The following is a 21,020-nucleotide window of genomic DNA, read 5'->3' on the forward strand; positions in this document are numbered from 1 at the left end:
GGGGATCTTGTTAAAACGTAGTCTCTAATTGGACACGTCTAAGGTGGGACCGATGCTGCCTTTCTAACAAGCTCCCAAGCGACTCCATTCAACTGTTCCTTCAGGTAGCAAGGGTCTGCTTAGCATAATCCACTATAACTAATGTTACTAAGGGTTTTTTTGGATTTTATTTTTTTAAGTTACAGGTTGTTGCATTATGAAACACTTTTCAGATGGCTTCTTTTTTTCTTTTGTGGTAAAACAATTTACCACATAACACAATTTACCGTCTTAACCATTTTTAAGTATACGGTTCAGTAGTGTTAAGTACATTCATAATGTTGTGCAACCGGTCTCTTTTCATCTTGCAAAACTGAAACTCTAAACCCATTAAACAAGTCCCCATTTCCCTCTCCTCCAATCCCCTGGCAACCGGCATCCTACTCTCTGTCTTCATGAACTTGACTAACCTAAGTACTTTGAGTGGCTTGTACTTTTTAAAAATCAAAATCAAATCTTTCATGCCTTCCTTCCATAAATGTGTGCCCTGTCCCATAGATTTGTCACTCTGGTACCATCTTAAGGATTGAGCGCCTTTTCACACATCCCTAAGAGCCAAGGTGGTCCTGTTTTGTCTTTTCTTTCTTTAATCATAGAATATTTAAATAAACAAAAACGAAAACAAACAAACAAAAAAACCGGGGGAGTGGGGAGGGTAGAAAGAGTTTGAAGCCAGAGAGGAGAAAACAAGATGATGACTCGGGAGAATATAGTGATTTCCCTCTATGACAAGGTGAGGCTAACAAGGCCTTCTGGTCACAGAGGTTGACATAAGGATGAGGGACAGGACTAAAAATCAAAACATAACACAATGTGGTCAGATTTTAAGAGATCATTTTTGCTACCACTCGGTGTTGCTGAACACCACTCTGTACCCACTTCCATAAAGGATACAAAAGAACTGAGACAGAGAGTTCCACACCACAAGAGCACACAGTCCAATGGAACTAGAATGCAGGCCACAAAGGTAGTTTTAAATTCCTGGCAGCCCCATTAGAAGAATGAAAGGAAATGGGTAAAATTAATTTTAGTAATATAATTTATTTAACCCAGTGTATCCTAAATTTTATCATTTCAACCTATAATCAAGGTGAAAAAAAATACTGCTGAGATAGTCTAGATTCTTTTTCCCTCCAGACCAACTCTGATATCTGGAGTGTATTTTCTAGTTATAGCACATGTCAGTTTGGAATAGCCAAATTTCAAGCGCTCATGGGGGCTAGCAAGAGGCCGCCATTGGGCAGTACTAGCTTAATATTAAATTTTAGAGATCAGGAATATCTTTCAAGGAGAGATGAGTTGAATGTGGATAGGTCGAGGTTATGGGGGGAAATCTAAATCCCAAGATGCAGGCCTAAACAGAGAAATAAACAGTAATTTTGAATAGCCTGAGAAGATTGTATCCATAGTTCTATATGCTATCAGCATACCATATATTGTAATCATTGAGAGGAATATCCCTAGCATTCAAATAGCCATTGTTCCCCCATTTCTCTTTTTGTAGATCTCGTATTACAATTTGTATTTACAAGTGTGTGATTAATTTGGGTGTGGATTATTAAGGAAGGTCTCCTTTAAGTCTAAACCTACTTGTCTTTAGCCTAGTTCAGTCTTCTATATTCTGAGATGAGCTGAAAGGCAGACATGGTAGGGCTATCATCCTAAATTTTCTGTTTTGTCTCTTGAAAATATAAGTATCCTCACTGGCTGCTTTCTCTTAACAGTTTTTTTAATTTTATTTCTGAGTTATTAAAAAATTCATAACCTGATAGAATTGAAAGATGCAATTAATGAGGGTTACACATGGGCTTGTGAAAAGCCACATAATTGCTAACAAAATACCAATCAGGCTGATGTACTGTGAGGCAAAAGAACCACCCATTATTACCAAAACCATAAATTATACGGAGGGGTAAAAATATACAGCATGTGTTTTCCACATACTATTCCCATAAACTTATGTGTGAGGTAGGCTGTCGTCAAGGAAGGAAGAGGCACTTTCACAGATAAACGTCTCAACAGAGTTGTGGACCTTCACTTGCAAATCCCCGACTGTTCTTTTCAACTCATTACCATCTGACCTTGCTCCAGCAATCTTTTGCAACTCCTCTTTCAAGATCAATAGCACCAAAAAGCATTAATATCTTCTTAGTCCTCGTGTTCACTGTTCCCTCTACCATAACACATTCTTCCTTTCTTAAAATAAAAAAAAATATGTATTTAGTTTTTTCAGTTACAGTCGACATTCCATATTTTATATTAGTTTCAGGTGTACAGCATAGTGGTTAAACATTTATGTAATTTATGCAGTGATCTTAATCTTACCCACCTGGCACTATATATAGATCTCACTTATATGCAGAATCTACACAAAATAAATGAACAACAAAAACAGAAACAGACTCATGGATAAAGAGAACAAACTGACGGTTGCTAGTGGGGAGGAAAGGTGGAAGTAGGGTGAAAAAAGGTGAAGGGATTAAGAAGTAGAAATTGGTAGTTACAAAATAGTCACGGGATGTAAAGAACAACACAGAGAACATAGTTAATAAGGGTGGCCAGTTAGCTCAGTTGGTTAAAGCGTGGTGCTGATAACACCACAGACACTGGTTCCATCCCTGCATGGGCCACTGTGAGCTGTGCCCTCCTTAAATAGAAAGAATATAGTCAATAATGTCACTGCCTTCCTTAAATTCAGTCTTCTCTAGCTTTCCAGCTCTAGCTGAGATAGCACTTGTTGTCCCACTCATTCTCTGTCTTAAACTGATTGTTCTTTCCCTCTCACTGATTTACCTTTTAATCATTTTGATTATAAAGTCAGACTATCCTCTCTACCCTCTGCTCTTACGTTCTCATTCAGATATATCACCCATGCCTAAGTATTGAACAACCTTCTCTACTCTCGGTGATGACCTTTCAGTTGACTTTTCCCATTCCTCTGCTGGACACCCACTTAAGAAAGTATTGTTTTCAGCAAATATACTAGATTAGTATTATGTGCCAAGGGTTAGCACTCCTGAGAGAGCTGAAAGAATTAAATTTCTGGACTTCTAAAGAAGAGGATTTGGGGCAGGAAATTACTACATTAAGGCTTCCAAAAGGTGCTATCACAAACTATTTATTAGAAAATTCCTCCTGGAAAATTCTGATCCCACTTTTCTAACCTGGTGTCTTAGGATGGCTTCCAACTGAAGTATCGGTCTACACCTGCTGATACCCATAAGTAAAAGCTAAGAAATTACTGTGAATCTCTGTAGTAATGAAACAGAAAGCCCACATTATAACAAACAAATAATGGACTTGATAATAAACAACATACTGGAAATCTATTTAAAGATACTCAAAAAACCCTAGGAAAACCTAAGGTCCGTTCAGAGCCTTCCTCAATACATATTAAAAATTATTTCTGTATTGACAAAATCCCCTGTGTCATACAACAGAATGAAAACGCAGCTACTCTTGAACCTAGTAATTTTCTTTTATCGCTGCAACTTCAATCATGGATGTCAATGAAAATTTCTGTTCACTTTGCTACTTTTCTGCTTCACTGGATTTTATAATGAAAACGTCTGTTCCTTTCCCACAGAGAACAAGGGTCCTTCAAATTTAACACACCAGGCAAAGAGTGAATGTGTTTGTTTAGATGCAAAAGCATTCAAATGTGTCACTACAAGCCACAGCACATTTCTGGATGCTGCAGTTTAAAATTCTCTTCAGGCATTCAATGAAGGTGCACTCAGGCTTCAACCCTCTACAGGCTAGTTCTCCACCTCTGAACACAGTGAGCCCCACCCATCTTTCCTGGCCCCCCTCACCCAGAAAGCGGGGGACTCTGCTAACGCCCATCCCATTACCTAAGCGCCCACCAAAGTCACTGAAAAAACTCCATCTTCAGCTGACCTTTCAAGGGAGCAAATATTTTGAAGAACAAGAATCCCAGGCATGGATTAGCTGAGACTTTAAATAAAACTAAATCTTCACTAGTTTTTTTCAAACACAGAAAGTGTTTGAAGAAGGCAAATTCTTATTTTAGATTTAACATATATAAATGAGGAAACTGTGTGTGATTAAGGTTTATAATTATGGGGTCATTCTAGGGTAGCCTCCCATTCCAAATAATAGTTTCTGTCTTTTACCCAGAATTATAAAGATGACCTAAATGTAGATTAGAGGAAAACTATACTTAGGGACTCAGTTGTTTTAACCTAGAAATACTATGTTTTATGGAAAATGCTGAGGAAAGACTTTGATTTTTGGTAAGAAAAAAAATACTTGGCTATCGGAATCATCTAAGAAAAGTGTAAGTGATTTGCTATTTTTCTGGCCAAAACCAGACTTTCTAATAATGCAATCAGGCTAACAGGTCATGGGATGTCCATTATGTAAGCCGAAGGTGACCCATTTAATGGTTTCATGAAGTGTTTACTCAAGGTTGCCCACAAGGAAGGCATGCCTGCCTTTCAGTCAAAAGAAGAAAGGCATTTCGCTTACCTGACCTGACACCCTTCCCACTCATGCCATTAGGTGATAATTCCAGATGTTTCATGAGAGTCAGCAGAGAGAAAAACAGAAGTGGCAGTGTAATTATGTTGTGAGAAGGCAGTGGTGAACAGGCTTAGATAGCACTGAGAGATTAAGGAGAACAGAAAAGTGTCAGATGGATTTGACAATGTAGCAAAGAGCGCATTCACCGGAGTTGAAGGGATGGATGCCTGATCACAGCTGGCTGTGTCGAGAGTTGGAGGTGAGAAAGATAAAATAGGAACAGCTGACTACCATGTCAAGAAGCACAGTTGTGAATGGGTAGAGCAACAGTGGGAGTTAAAGATACAGGGACAAGTGACTGACATGAGGGCCCAGTGGTCTCTGATAAACAGAGAAACACGAGGAAGCTAAAAATTACTTATGTTTAAAATGAATAAAGGGTCTACTGACCCAAGGTATTTATGATGTCAGAGATGAGATACAATGAGGTCAGAGAATGTACTGTAGAAAATATGTGCATTGGAACCCAGGCACCTAGACTCAGTGGAGAATTCTGACTAGAACAAAGGTGGAAAAGAAAAACAAGCTCAAATTATTTAAATGGAAAAACATAGAATAATACCTAAGCATACTGAACATGAGCTTATTATATGAAATAAGCTTACAGAATATTGAATAAGCGTCTGACAATTAATTCCAAGATTTCAAAAAAGAGGGAAGAGTCATATGTCCCCACTTACAGGAATCTTCTAACCCAGAGCTGATACATGTATCATACAATAAAAAAGGGGTCTTCAGTGACATCCAAACCTTGAAGAAATAAAGAAAAACCTGATACCATATTCTGGCAAAGTAGTTAACACTGAAGGAGAAGAGGGAGGGGACTCCAATTGGGTAGCATTTTCGAAATCACATGTGCCTAATCAATGAATCAATAGAATGGCCTCCAAATTTAATGTCCTGCAAAGAGTTAAACCTCTAGAATAAGAGTAAAACCTACTAATCAAGTAGTTACTAAACACCACATTCATCTCATCGTTTAATAAAGGCATTTAAATACGACAGGAATTAATGGTTAGCATACATAAATATTACCCTAACTCTTAATGTACAACATAAAAATCTGAAACACGTTTCTAAACTCCATTACCACTATAAATAATATTTAGAAGTGGGTTTCTGTTAAAACAATTCTTTATCATTAGAATTAAAAGCTGCGTATAATGAAACTATCATAAACTAATCAAATTGTATGTTTTACCTCTAAATACAGATGCCTCTGGTATATACTGGCTTTAAACTAGGCACACACGTAGGGTAGGGTAGATCCTATTTCCTAGAGAAAAGAGTTTAATGTTCTTTTATTCAGATCCCAAAAACCTTGGGTTTCTTCCTAATCTGAGATTCCTGTTACTTCTTGGTTGTTAAATGAAATCTGCCCTTCCTCTCTTGATCAATGTTGGCATATGTAAATAACATTTATGGCAATCTTAGAGATTCTTTTAGGCACGTGCAACTGCTGCTTTACGACCTTTGTCTTCCTAGTATTTAGGCTATTCCTTCTTTTAATTTTCCTTGCTTTTTACAATATTCAGCTAAGGCCTCACTTCATTCATTTGATATGCACTTATTAAGTACCTGCTATGTGCTATGACACCCTCAAAGCTCTGGGGATATTGTCAGTGAATGAAACAAAAGTCCCAATTTTCATAGATCTCACCTTTCAGGAAAAAAAAAAAGAAAAGAAAAGAAAAAAAGAAAAATTCCAAATTTACAAAGCACTGCGGGAATGCATTCTTGGCATTCAGCACTGTTTAATCCCAATACAGCTCTCCAATTATTTTCTCCCCTTCTCAGGCCCCCAGATCCACTAATTGTACATACAACTTCCTGCCAATCTATTAACCCTCTTAGGGTTTGCTATTAAAATTCAAAGATGATGAGGAGCTACATTGTCAGGTTACTATAGTTTATGGAAATGTTCCTCCAGAGTATAAACAGTTTTTTCTCTAATCCAACTGTACCATCTATTAAAAGAAATGACACAATGAAAAGATTTATCCTCATACACAGAATATACCCTGTAACAAGGAATAACAAGGTGGGTGTGTATGTCTTAAATTTGATTTTAGCATATTTGTTACATGTTCAAGAAAAATAAAACCATACTGAACAGTCAGATATTTTTCTGGACACCACATAAAAGAAATAAGTGAATGTAAGTTCCTTCCAAACAAAAATATGATTCTAATACTACTCCCAATTTATATAATCAACCATCTTAGTTCTATTCTAATTTTTCAACATTATGTAAAAACACAAACTACTGTCCCCGGCTCATCCCCATACATATTTTCTAATTCATATCTTTTCAATTTCTCTGTATATGTCTTAGGATACATATCATGACTCTTTTAAAAAGCTTCTACCATATGCTCCAGCTCACACTACCATCTTCCTAACTCTTATTCTTACATCAATACCACATTTTACTTACTATCTGGTGATAAAGTGGAGGATTAATTAGGGTTGTAAATTTAAACAAATTTATGGTTGAGAGGAAATTCTGGAGAAGAGGAGCCTAGTTTTAACCATGTTGAGTTTGGGTCACTGAACAAATACCTCTCACTAAATTAGTAGGAATGTTCCCAGAGGAACAAGAATCACAACTACAAACCTCTACAATATCAATAGTGAAAGTCTGCCCTCAATTCTGGAAAATAGGTATAAAGGTAATTTTGTATATGCATAGTCATAAATTATCCGGAAGGAAAAACAAGTATCGTGTAAAGTTGATCTATAATACACAGAAAGCTCAGCTCTATTAAATCACAGTTTAACTTTATCCAGCTCAACAAGGACACCGCTTCAACAGCAACTGGACTTGCAAATTTAATTTTGAAAGAAATTTTCTACATTAAAAAAATGCTTAGAAGCCTTAAACTTATATACCTACCTGATAAATTTCTCTGCAGCAAGAAGAGGTAATAAAAATCATTCATTGCCATCTCATTTAGCTGTCTTTTCTGCTTTATAGCACCATATTCCTAAAATTAAAGAGCTTAAACAGCTATTCCTTGATTTTTCCACTTTGGGTATTCCTAGAAAGGAAAGTAAAATTTCACAATTGTCCCTGCCCCCTTCACACCATTGGCCCAGTATAATTTTATTATATCAATGGTATTTGCATCATGACTAGGCCAATAGTGCTCATACCTGGGCAATGACGTTTTCTTTCTTTTTATCTTGTGACTTTTTTTTTAACTTTTGATTATTTTCCTAAAGTTAACACTTGCCTCATTTTAAAATTTGCTTCATTTCCTATGTATCCATCAGTATTGCTTCTTTCCTAAATTCCGCAACAGAACTCTACAACCACTCTAAGTACAGGCAGGACCATCAGGTAATAATGTATCAGTGCCATTTTTTTCCTGGAGATGGTCCTCCCGGGACCCTCACCATTCTCTTCTAATCTGGACTGGCTGCTCTCCAGACTGCTGTACAGCTGTTGCTTTGGGATGTCCCTTCACCATCGGGTTTCAAAGCTAAAGCTTGAGACTCAACTGACAGGAAAAACAAAACAACAGAAAAACAAAACAAAACAAAAAAAAAAACAGACTCCTGGGACACATCACCAAAAAGAACTGAAATTTATCAAGGGAACTGGAAGAGAGGGAAAGTTTAATGAAGCCTCTCAGTGACTGCTGTGATAAAAGAAGAAGGGGAACAGAATTTATAGACTCTACAGTAAAACCAATATTGAGACCGTTCTGTGTCAAGTACTAAAATGTGAGCATTTCATTACATCCTTTGATACTGGAATTGAAATACAACATAAGTCACGCTTTACATTCAGTGTCAGCTTTATGCTACTTCTTACATTTATGATGCTTTTTTTGTGCATACGTTTTTCCTTAGTGCATTTCAGTCAATTATTTTATTAATTACAAACATTAAATTACTTTTTTTGAAAAAAAAATTATATTCCCTAACTCCTCTTCAGTATTCTTAATATAATTAACTCTTTCCTTCATCATAAACAGTTACACTTTAATAAATATTACCTGGAGGTATTATAAGGATATGCTGTACCTAACTCACAATACTAAAAGTGAAAAATTTTAAGTCCACAAAAAATTATTTCTTAGTTTTTTTCCAAAGAAAGACACATATCAAAAATGTTCTGTATTTTGTGATGGCATTAAAATATGTTAACATATTTTACGTTATTTACAATAATTTTTAAATGTAGTTCACTCATTAAAATATAATGACAACAAGGGGTTCATGGCAAAAGCCTAAGTTAATTCCGTGAATTCCATTTTTCATGTGGGGTTTAAGCCACTCGTCTGCCCCAAGAACCATAATAACAGTTGCCTGTACCACTCTAAGTTTTTCCCTTACATTTTATATTCTTCATCTGGTTATAATTATTCATGTGGCATAAAACACAACTTTCCTTATACACAAACCGAATTATCGACTATAGCTCATTGGAAAATTATTTCCTAACTAGAAAGGTAAACAAAATCAAGACAGGATCTCAAGTGTGTTACTCATTTTGGAAAGATGAGAATTTAATTCTAAAGACAAAAGGGGAAATCTGTTTCTCTGCTGGGGGTAGGAAGTAATGGCCAGTGACACATAACCAGAAAAAGGTGCTCAACAGTTGCCAGAGTAAAACGGTAACTTTGATGCAAGTCAATTACTTTCTTGAGTCCCCACCATACTCACTTACAATCATTTACATCAGGAAAAGAGAGAAAAATCCAGGACAAAAGACACAGGTTGAGGTTAGCTGCACATGTTATGGTTCTTCATATTAAATTTATGTTATAACAGCAATCTAATGATTTCCAAAAGTGAAAATAACGTGTATTCATCATATTCAGCTGATGTGTTACTAAACTGAAAGGCATTTCTGACTATCGTTAATAAAGTAGATGACAATGTAACCATGTGACATGAAATCTAAGTTACACATGACTTTAAATTCAGAATATGCTTTTCATGAGTTCAGATAACAGTAAATATGGAGGTCATAACTCACTTGTGTGAATAGCCTACAATAATCTCAATCTTTTTTGATTTTCATATTTGTTTCTCTTGGAGAGAGCCACTGTACACATAGAATCAGTAGTCCAACGCAAACAGTGATGGTATTTCATACAAAAATGGCAAAACTGAATAACCAGAGCAGCAGGTAATTCCTGAATTTCTACTCAACTTTTTTTTAATGATTGAATTATTAGCATAAAAAAAGACCTACCCTCAAAAATTCTAACCTTACTTGCCAAATAGCAAAAGTTAAGTACCATGGGTATACATAAAAGAGGTACCCCGTTTCCCCGAAAATAAGATCTATCCAGACAATCAGCTCTAATACATTTTTTGGAGCAAAAATTAATATAAGACCGGGTCTTAATAGTAAAATAAGACCGGGTCTAATATTAATTTTTGCTACAAAAGATGCATTAGAGCTGAAGGTCTGGCTAGGTCTTATTTTCGGGAAAACACAGTATATGTTCAATACCAGCCTGAAAATAATATAAATTTAGACATAAATTTAAATTAAAAATAACATAATAGTATCTATCATCAATAAAAACAACAAGGCTTTTTAAATACTACTACCTTATTATGACCAATGACCTTTTCTTCCCAAAAACAATGAACCATGTTCCATACATACCGTTTAAGTTCATACCTTCGGGTATAACTTTGCTCATCCTTTGTCTAAGTACCTAAAATTTAGACAGTCTCCATTCTTGCCCTAGTCCTTGAAATCTTGGCTCAAATGATACTTCCTGCTAAGTCTTCCTTAGCTAGAATTCCTCAGCTAGAATTCTTCCTTACCCACTCCTATATTACAGACTCTGAAAGAGGAGGGAGCTTATTTCACCTATCTCTACAGCCACACACAGAGGTAGTCAATAAATACTTACACAATAAATAAATTATCAGTTATTTTGTAGCATTTAATTCTCTACGAACAGCCAATCCAGTATTTCCCCAAGATGAAAATTTAGAAAAAAAAAAAGTTATTTTAACTAGTCCCTTCATTACTAACAAATAATAGGAATTATGGTATTTTTATTTTTTTATTTTTTTATTTTTTTCTCTATCAGTAAAGAAGAAAAACATAGCTAAATATAGATGTATGTGTAAACTCAGGATCACAAGTCAGTACTGAAAATTTCCTCCATATTTTCATATGTAAATAAATAGCACATTTATTTTATTAAAGCAACTAGAAGATTTGCAGTTAATAAATGATTACAGAAAAAGAAATGAATGCGAAAAAGAAACATCTACCATGATGTTTATCAGCATCATTTATAATGAAGGGGACCAAAAGTATTGCGTTTTGGGATACTGATTTTTAAGCCCGTATTAAGAAAAGACTCAGAAAGAACATCTGACCCTCCCCCCTTTCCTGCCTAAGAAACTCAGAAAGACCTACACAGGAAGGAAATCAGGATGTTCACCTTAGAAACCTAATTTGAACTGAGAAGGGTGGATGGGAGAGCATCAAACAGGGGCCTATTTACTAGATTACCTCTTGTCTCACTGTTTCTGAGTTGCCTAGCAAAAATTTATCTGCCACATATGCACTCTTCCTCAACTACCGTGAATTACCCCATTCTCTGTTTTGAAACATACCCACCTTTTCTCTTTCATCCAAAATGACACACGCGTATATATGCCCAGTTTAACCTCACTATCTTTGGAATTCTAATTTTCATGGTTATGTGAGTTCCCCATGTATTAAAATTTAATTTTCTCCTGCTCATCTGTCTCTGGTAATTTGATTATTAGCCCAGCTAGAAGAACTTAGAAGGTGAGAGGAAAAGTATTATTTGTAGCCCCCACAATAACCACGACCACAACAAAATAAAGGAAACTATCCAAATAACCAAAAATAAGGGATAGTGCTGGGTGTAATGCTAGTTTAAAAATTGTGTTTTCCAAGAATATTTAATTTCATGAACAAAGTATTATAAAAATGATAGGTGAAAAAAAGCAGGTCACAAAAATAGGAAATAAGAATTATACAATGTTAAAATAATGAAAACAAAAAATATGTGTAAAACAAAATATAGACTGAAAGGAAGCCAAATGATTTGGATTATTTCTTGGTTGTGGTTACAATTTCTTAACATCTTGCAATGAGCATGTATTACTTTTGTAATCAGAGAGATTTATTTTAAGTACGCCATGGCAATTCTTAGCATGTACTACAAATGAGATGCCCATTAACTTCACTATTCACTTTTCAGTGTATTACTGAGGAGCACTGGAACACTGTAATATCAAATAAACTGAGATTTCTTTTTTATACCTATCATCTGGGACCTGCAGATGTATTTTGTGTTTTAATAAAACACTAACAACAGGGAACACCCATATGGCATAACGGCAAATTTTCAAAAAGTGCTGTTTTTCTTTATAATGACTCATGTTACTTAATGACTCTTGAATCTATCTCCAGTTGAAAAAAAAAGTCAAAATTAAACAGTTAACTAAGTAAATCATTCATGCCATGATGACTCTTATCCCAGGCAACACATAAGTTGTTAAAAGTCCCAGAAAGAAGACATAATAGCAGGCATAATAATTAAAATAAGAAAATGAAACTAAATTGGAGCCAACAAAAACCACTAAAGTTTTCTTTTCAAAATCTGATTTATGGAAAAAAAAAATCTTTTCAACTTTAGAAAGCAAATCAAACTAAAGCCTATTAATTAAAGCCAATGGGAGCTGGGAGAAGGAGGTTTATTCATTGGTTTTGATGGATTATCCCCATAGAAGGAAATAATTTCTATAGGTTTTCCTGCTTAACCAAATGGAAGGGGGCTTCACTTTATAAGTCCTACACCACCCAGAAGGAATCTGCAAGATCAATGCAATTTCTTCCCATTCAACAATCCACTCTGAAATATATTTTGAAAAAAAATAATTAAGCAAAGTTCAGGATTTTTCTGAAAAATTAGTGATAATTAATGGTGCTTAAATTTGGTTGAAAATAAGACTGGTGATATTTTTTTTAATTTAGCAGCATAGTGTTTTTTAAAATAAATATTTTTACATATTTTCCCATATAAAGTTATTCTTACTGTATAAAGCTCATAACACACAACTACCAATAGATAAAAACAATGACCATTTTGTGTGTCTTTCAAGTCGTTTGACTTTTTTTCAACTATCACAATCTGATGACTGACACAAAATTTTACATACTAGTTACATACGTATAGTCCATCTTTTTTTGATGGCAAAAGCTACTTGTTTGTTATAGAAATTAATAGAAAAATGCTTAAATAAAAAAATCACCTGTAATCCTACTGTTTGGAGATAAACACTGGGAAGATCTCTTTTCTGTGCCAGAAATCAGATTCTATACATCAGTTTTGAGGTATGACTAATTTGGAATATTCAAAATCCCATGTGGAAGACCACATAAAAAGGGATCTGGTGATTAGTTGTCCCTGATAAAGAAATGTCCAGGATTTCTGGTCATTCCTTGTAAGAGCATGACACAGACAACTTGGGCTAGTGGGCTCTCAACCACAAGGTTGCCGGTTAAACTCCTCAAGTCCTGCAAGGGATGGTGGGCTCCGCCCCCTGTAACTAAGATTGAACATGGCACCTTGAGCTGAGCTGCCTCCTGGATGGCTCAGTTGGTTGGAGCACGTCCTGTCAACCTCAAGGTTGCCGGGATGGTGGGCTGCGCCCCCTGCAACTAGCAACAGCAACGGGACCTGGAGCTAAGCTGCGCCCTCCACAACTAAGATTGAAAGGACAACAACTTGACTTGGAAAAAAGGTCTGGAGGTACACACTGTTCCCCCAATAAAGTCCTGTTCCCCTTCCCCAATAAAATCTTTAAAGCAAAAAATTAAGATGAACTGAATACCTTCAATTTCTCATCTGACCATATCTAAATAGTTTCGTGGTCATTATTACTTATATGTTTGGAAAGTCTTGACAAAAATAAAATCAAATGACATTTAAGACAGTAATAATTTAACTTCTAATTCTTCTGGATTAATCTATTAATTAACCAGACTTTGCCCCCATAAACCAACAGTAATTTATGCAATGCACCTTGCCTATACCGGACAGAGATAAGCGCAGGAGGGTCTCCATTTCAATACTGGATCTATTACACCATAAAGAGTATTCATTCAAATGGAAGGGGGTTCAAAGTGTTGCAAAGAAAATATTATCCTTGAGTAATGACAATGATATGCTTGAATCCCACATGGAATAATTAATGAAATGTTCGTATGATTAAGACAGATCTTATAGGCTGGGTCCAGAGGCACAATCAAAAGCAAAGGGTGAAATGAGAAAGCCAACTCACTCTCAAGGGAAATCATCCACTCCATGGGAAGAAAATGGCAATAGCAACATAATACACTTTCTCCATCTAGACAAGGAATGCAAGATATTGTACAGCAAGTATGCCCAGGGCAAATGCATGGATTAGAGAAAAATAACCCAGAGAAACACTGGATCCTACATCTGACAGAAAGGTCAGGAAAGTTGCATGCTACACATAACAGGCATTTTTCTCTCTTCAAGCTCTCTTGTGAATTTTGATATGCTTCATGTTTAAAACAATTTTATTTTGTGTTCTAGGTAGCGCCTTTCTGAGAATTAACCTCAGTTAAATGATCTCTCTTGTCTAAAGGATATGTTTGGGTACAGCCAGAGAGTTTAGAGGGTACTTATGCTAATGCTGAACAGTAATTCTTAGTTCAAGCAGCAAGTAACATATCAGACTGTTTGTTGCCTATTACAACCGTAACGTGGAAAACATTACTGTGTGGAGATTTATCCCATTCCAGGGTCACGGTTGTCTTCTTTATAAACACAACATCTGTTGTTGAGTTTTTTAAAAAATGCTATTTATTGCCTCTAACTCGCAGCCTTTTCTCTGTGATTTCATTTTGTAAATCAGGTGGATATTCGCTCTAATACAACTTTGTGTTACAACTGTAAGAAACACTGGGTTAAGAATTGAAACATCTTGGATGCTGGTTGCGATTCTACCACTAACAAGCCGTGTGAGTTACGGGAAGAGTTGCAATCTCACTGACTCTCAATATTTGTCCCTGTGAAGTGAGACTACTTTGGATGAAGTTTCCCTCCATGCTGCATAACACAGTTTATCATGAAGAAAATAAATATTTTGACAGTTAATGATAGCATTATCATAAAATGTTCTGATTTCATATTTAGATCTGAAGACATTTTACACATTTCTTGTTCCTTTTCAGTGTTTTCTTCCCTTGAGCTTCGAGGAACTCTTGCCACAGGAGTAGAGTTTTTCAGCGATGGGGAGGTGTCTGGGGTCAGGGCAGGGAGACGGGCTGGTAGAGGGTCAAAGTGGGGCCAAAGGATATTTGCCGCAACTCAGTGGCTCTAGGTAGTGAATTATAATCTTCACGCGGATTCCACCTTTTAGTCAAGTCTAATAATTCTGAATAAAATTATGAAGCAGAATGTTTTAAGCGAAACGATATGCATTCACGTCTAAAACGAAACTCCAGTCATCAGTGTCACATCAGGGGCCATAAGCAATAATGCTTAGCCAACGACCTGGCATCTCTTCCCAGTGAGCTTAGAGTCCATAGAGAATGTCTGTGAAACATTTCATAGACTGGATAAGTGAGAACCAACAGAAACAAATCATTAACAAGGCTTGCCCCACTCAAGTAACTGCTTCGTGATCTGCTTCCTAACTTGTGCTGAATTATATGGTCTCTTGGTGTAAAATTAAGTTAGTTTGAAATATATAATTCCTAGAGACAACTGACCTCCATATTTTCTTGAAGTAAGAGTTCTGTATCTAGTATTTAAACATTACTTATTTTCATATTATTAAATCACTTCTTGATTAGTCAGACAGAAAAGGTTGGGAGGCCTTGTAAATTATTTAGGAACAAGGAAACTTGAATTATCAAATGTTTAAGAATTAGCTTTTCCAACTCTTTTCATCAATCTAATGACAGTGTGAGTATTAAATCTACCAGATGAAATGTTCATTCTAATGCCCAGTGTTTTCTATTGTCTCCAATTACACGCATGCATAAGTAACCCATAAGTAACTGGTACATTCTTATGACGTTCATGTTTGATGCTCATGTTTGACCGAGTATTATACAGAGCCCCAGAATCTTCCGTAGCTCTCCTTACTTTCTAAGTGTGCTGTTGGGACTTTTTAAAAGATCCCTTGTAGTCGTTACAAGCAGCCATCAGAATGTACATCAATATTTGTCCTCATTCTCCATATAAAAATCTCTATGTCCTTATTTACCACCATCCTACTAATGAGTAAATTCGTAGCAAACATATAGATGCCAGCTATCAGATCAGCGACTGGTGATTTCCACAGTGCTTACATAAAAATATCAACAAGTAAGAGACTAATAACCAAGAGAGATTAAACATGGAGTATGACAGTGTTTCTATAGGGAAAAAGTATAATATCACAAAAAACAACTCGATTCTTAAAATAAAAAGTTAAAGTAAAATTTCTGGTCAATGAGAGAAACACACATTTAAACCTTGGCGATCAAACTGTTTCCTCTATTTTGACATGAGCAAAAAAAAAATTCCCTAGCTATGTCCAAACAAGAAGAGTAGTCAGTTGTAGGGAAGAGATTCAGGAATTAGCAAACTGCTAGAGCTTCACATTTGTTTCTTTCTTCCATGAAGAAATTACTGTTCTTGTCTATGTGAAGAAACACACAAGGCCTTAATTCTACATGTCTAGATAGTCAGTGTACACGAGAATCACCTATGGGATTGGTAAAATTAAGATTCCTGTGCTCTACCACCAAGCGCTTTCATTCAGCCGTCCTGGGATCGGTCCAAGAACTTGTAATTTTGAAAAACACACGGTAAATTCATTCTGTGCCAGGAAATTCAGAAACACGTCTCCTGTACTGCCAGAACACAGGCTACTCGAACAGTCCAAAGTGCTACACAGAGAGGCAATATGCTGAACGAAGAGTCTGTACATTTGAGCTAATCAGAGCTTCCTTCTTTCTCATCCCCAAATATTAATCTCAGGTCCATCGACCCCAGCTCCGTGGCTGGCCAGCTCACCTAAGCAGCGGTAGGGAATCACGATGTGGCCGTGGGTCTTGCACTGCTTACGGCCCCTCTTGCACCAGTTCTGGATGGTCACTGGCTGATTGGCTTCTACCACATTGGTGATCTGCAGTTCAGGGTAGACCTAGGGGAGCACACAAAAAGGGTACATTGTTACCTGAGTCCAGGGCTAGGCTGGCATGAGCAAGCACTTGATAACCACCAATGCTGTTATTTGAAGGTATCCCCAACACTCAAGCCTGCTCTGAGGCTGATACAGCTTAAGAAATTCAGGGTAAAGAAAAAGACGTCAGTGACAAGCACTTCATTATTCCACTAGAAACATTAAGCAATGTGACTTTATTTTATTGCGCCCACGCAGGCTTAAAATATTATTTTTCCAGGGGCGATAAAAGATAAATAGGGGGAAAGGGACCTGTTCGAAGCATGGGGCAATTTTCAATGCTGAGTAGACTGGTGTGAGGATGATAATCTGAAATGTCCTAAATAAATGTTGTAGTAGATATACCTGGGGATATTACCTTTACAGAAATTCAACCCACTCCTATCTTAGTAATTAGGAAAATATTTTACACATAGGATATGTCACATAACAAGCTTTGTAGATAAAAAGCCTTTTCTTTATTCAAAGTAATTTACATAAGAATAATTTATCAACCGGTTATCAGAGCTGTCATTTAGATAAAAAATGTATTCATGACTCTCTTCCCTTGAGAACTAACCACAACCCTTTGCTTTGATTACTGTTCTCAGTAAATCATGGTGTTTGCTGAGCACTTGGAATAACACATGAAATTAGGATCAACTAAGAGGTATTTGTGAAATATCAAGTCATTTCTATTTATTAATAACCGGTAGAGATTTGAAAGAAAATATAATCATAAAAATATCTAAAGTGAGCGTTCTTTTGCATAAATCTTGCTTTTCACCAGAGATTCTGGTTTGCTAGAGAAGTACAATGAAGAGAGAGAAGCCTGAGGCTTGAGGGTATAAGCAATGTAATGGTTATAGCGATGGGTCATGAACTCTAAAGAGAAAGGAAGTGAGAACATGAAGAGAGTGAAACACAGCAAACAGGCTGTCATATGAGTCGTGGTGTGAGCTACACAATTTTGGCAAAAAGGTTCCAAGGAAAGCGAAGAGATGAAAAGTAGTACCTGGAGAGTCACAGAGTTGAAATTAAGACTTTAAAGGAGGAGTTACAGTTATTGGTCATTGCAAAGAGTGTATGTAATACGACCACCAGAGGGAACGGCTGATGAAGAATGATGAAGGCAAGATGGCTGAAGGAATGAAAATCACGGACCTGAGAAACTGGAATAGAAGACGGATCATGGAGGTTGATAGAAAAATCACTTAAAAAGCATGAAAGGAGCAGCTGTTTGGATGACAGAAAGCCAGGAGCTAACACCATGAAAGAGAAGGGAGAGTGTCCATGAGGACCAAAGATAGCTAGATGACAAGTAGAGGAGAGGGGTGATGTAGCTAGGGGGGGGGGTGTACACCACAGCTGGTGTGGGGGTTGTTTTAGGGAGCAGGGGGAGAACAGTTTGGATGTAAAAATGTAGAGGAAGGAGGAGCTTTCTAGGCATCATGCCCTGAGGATTGAGAGAAAAGACGCCTAGTGCCTGAGAAGGACACAGGCAACAGTGGCTCTGGGAGAGAACCAGGTTTCAGAGCAAGAAGATGGTGTCCACAGTGTGGGGAAGTTTGCTGCTCATGGTCAGTGACATTCAGAGAGCTTGCTGCGACCCTGTCTTTATTTAAAATGTTGATGTTTGTTGTTGTTCACTGTGAATTTTTTGCACTAATGTTTACTTTTTTTAAAGACAGCATTAAAATATTATCTAATCTTGATTCCTGAGTGCCTCACACTCGTGCCTCACCCTAGTCCCTGACCTGAGATAAATCAGTAGGGAAAAAAAAGGCAATGAGAACAGATAAAAACTGTGGGACATTCAGACAATTTAGCGCTGAAAATAAATGACCAATCCAACCAGGAAAAGATGTGGAGGAACTTTAAATATGTTGGGGCCCAAAGCAGGCCGCCCCCAAATATCCCACAATGGCACATTAATTATTCCGAATTAAAATCGCTTGAGAATCAAGCAGGAGTGGGAGAAGTTGTCTGACTCTCCTCTAGCTAAGTGCAGAAAATTAATCTCCATGTAAAAAGTCCCTCCCTGCTATACTCGTAAGAGAGCTAAGGAGCAGACTAAGGAAGAGAAAGCCTTGTCTCCAGAGAGGATCCAGAGCTGAGAAGCTTATATAAACAAACACTTGTGAGTTTTATTAATTTACTGCCCCAAGCCTACTTTCTACTTAAATTCCTTACTAACTATGTACTCCCAAACCTATGCTCCTTGTCATGCCAAATCTCCACTAATTTATTTTTTTTTTCTGTGAAGGATGTATAAACAGCCTGCTCCACTTCTCTCACACAGAGTTATCCTTTTAATTCTCCCCTTGTACACGTGATAAAATGTGGGATTTTCTCCTGTTGTTCCACCTGGGGTCAATTTTATTCGTAGCCTAGTCAGAAGTACTCAAGAAGGGAGGGCAGAAGGGGGAATTCCCTCTCCCCTGCAAATGACTATTACTAAGCGAAAGAAGCCAATCTAAAAAGGCTCCATACTGTATGATTCCAACTACATGACATTCTGGAAAAGGCAAACTTTCGAGACAGTAAAATGACCAGTGGTTGACAAGGATGGGGGGTGGGGAGTGGCAGGAGGGGAGGGATGAATATAAAGAGCACAAATGATTTTTTTAGGGCAGTGAAATAATTTTACATGATACTACAGCATACATGTGTCCAAACTCATAGACTGTAGAACACCAAGCGTAGACCCTAATGTAAACTGTGAACTTTGGTGATGATGTGAACGTACCACTCCGGTGGGGGTGCTGATAATGTGTGTGTGGGGGGGGACGGGGGCAGGTGTATATGGGCAGTCTCTTGTACTTTCCTCTTAGTTTTGCTGTCAACCTAAAACTGCAGTGAAAAACAGTCTATTTTTTTAAATAATTAAAAATAAAAATAAGGCACTGATGATCAGTGTAGCGTGGGATAAATTCCGTGTTGAAAGTATATGCCATGAGAACATAAAAAAAAGATATCTAAATCAGAATCCTGGGGTGGGGGGAAGGGTGTTAAGAAACTTATTCTTCACAAACAATTCCCCGTAACTTAGCTTCCAATGGAAACAGCTGCCTTCTCTTTATTTTATTTTGTAGTTAAGTATCTCAACACTACCATGCATGCATTTCAGTCACAGAGAATGCTCAACTTGAAAATGCCACTAAAAATTTAATATCTTCATGGCTTTTTTTCTACAGGATGAAAGGTGAAGTGGTCCTTTGCATAGGAATAGAATTCTCCCACCACCTTTCTTTGTTTATTATATCACAAAAGTACAACACTCATGAGTCATCAACTCTGTGACACCAGAGAGCTTGCCCTGAGGGACATGGCTTACTGTGCAGTAAAGTGTGAGCTACTGCATTCTTCAAAAGGGGTTCCAGCTGCCACTTCACAGAAATACCACCCTGCTGAGAATTTTCCCAGGAGCTTTCCGTTTTCTATAAATCCTGAGGCAGGCAGTCAAGTCACATTGTCTTCTTTTCAACTCAAAACCAAAAATCTGTTTGCAAGGTACCAATTGAGAAATTGGAAAAAAGGGTCACTGGTTCAACTGCACACCATCTTCAGTTCCCTATGGTACTATTTGGGGCAACAAAGCAGTCATTTATTCTGTGGCAGATTTTCTAGCAACAGGGATTCTCCCCCAAAGATCACTGGAGTTTCACGGAGGGGATCAGCCAAAGATAGAATTTACTTAAGTTCTCGCCACAAAAATCTAGGGCATATATATGTGTTATTTCCTGTGTTTCAACTTCTCTCTCCAGAACGCGGACGACGATTGTTAATATGCAGATTGATGAGATTATGAAATTTGAGCTGCAAATCCCATGCATAGTTTACCTACTGCCCTATGATGAAACGGCAGCAGTAAAGTAACATCAACCCGATTCACCTACTTTTATTCAGAAACAAGGACGTATTCATTTGGACCTGCCAAAGATAATAACATTTTGCTGTCCTAAAGTCAGGTTTATTGAAAAAGGGGGAGGAACATCAGCAATTAAGGTGACAAAATGTCTTCTGAACACAGCAAGTCCCCGTTAGCCAAAGTGATGACCACGTGGCACAAGCAACCTGCAACTCAGAAAACATAATGAGAAAAACGTACGAAGGGTTCTGACAAAAATTCCAAGTACTACACACCTTAAGAAGATTCAGTATATGACCAGGGACAAGTAAACAGTTTATGTGGAAATGGTCGCATAGCTCAGAGTTTTTGGCAAGGG

The 21,020-nt window shown here is 37.1% G+C and overlaps 1 protein-coding gene across 6 annotated transcripts in view; it reads right to left on the reverse strand.

Annotated features, from left to right (window-relative positions):
* The window catches only part of APP (amyloid beta precursor protein), a 251,072-nt gene that overhangs the window by 154,131 nt on the left and 75,921 nt on the right, over positions 1-21,020 (reverse strand). For all 6 annotated transcript variants that reach the window (XM_081064208.1, XM_081064206.1, XM_081064205.1 and 3 more), the window contains exon 3: positions 16,644-16,773. In XM_081064208.1, the coding sequence (XP_080920334.1) occupies positions 16,644-16,773 (130 nt within the window). The remainder of the gene's footprint in view (positions 1-16,643; positions 16,774-21,020) is intronic.

The sequence above is a fragment of the Rhinolophus hipposideros genome (assembly GCF_964194185.1).
Source record: "Rhinolophus hipposideros genome assembly, chromosome: 2".
NCBI classification, from domain to species: Eukaryota; Metazoa; Chordata; class Mammalia; order Chiroptera; family Rhinolophidae; genus Rhinolophus; species Rhinolophus hipposideros.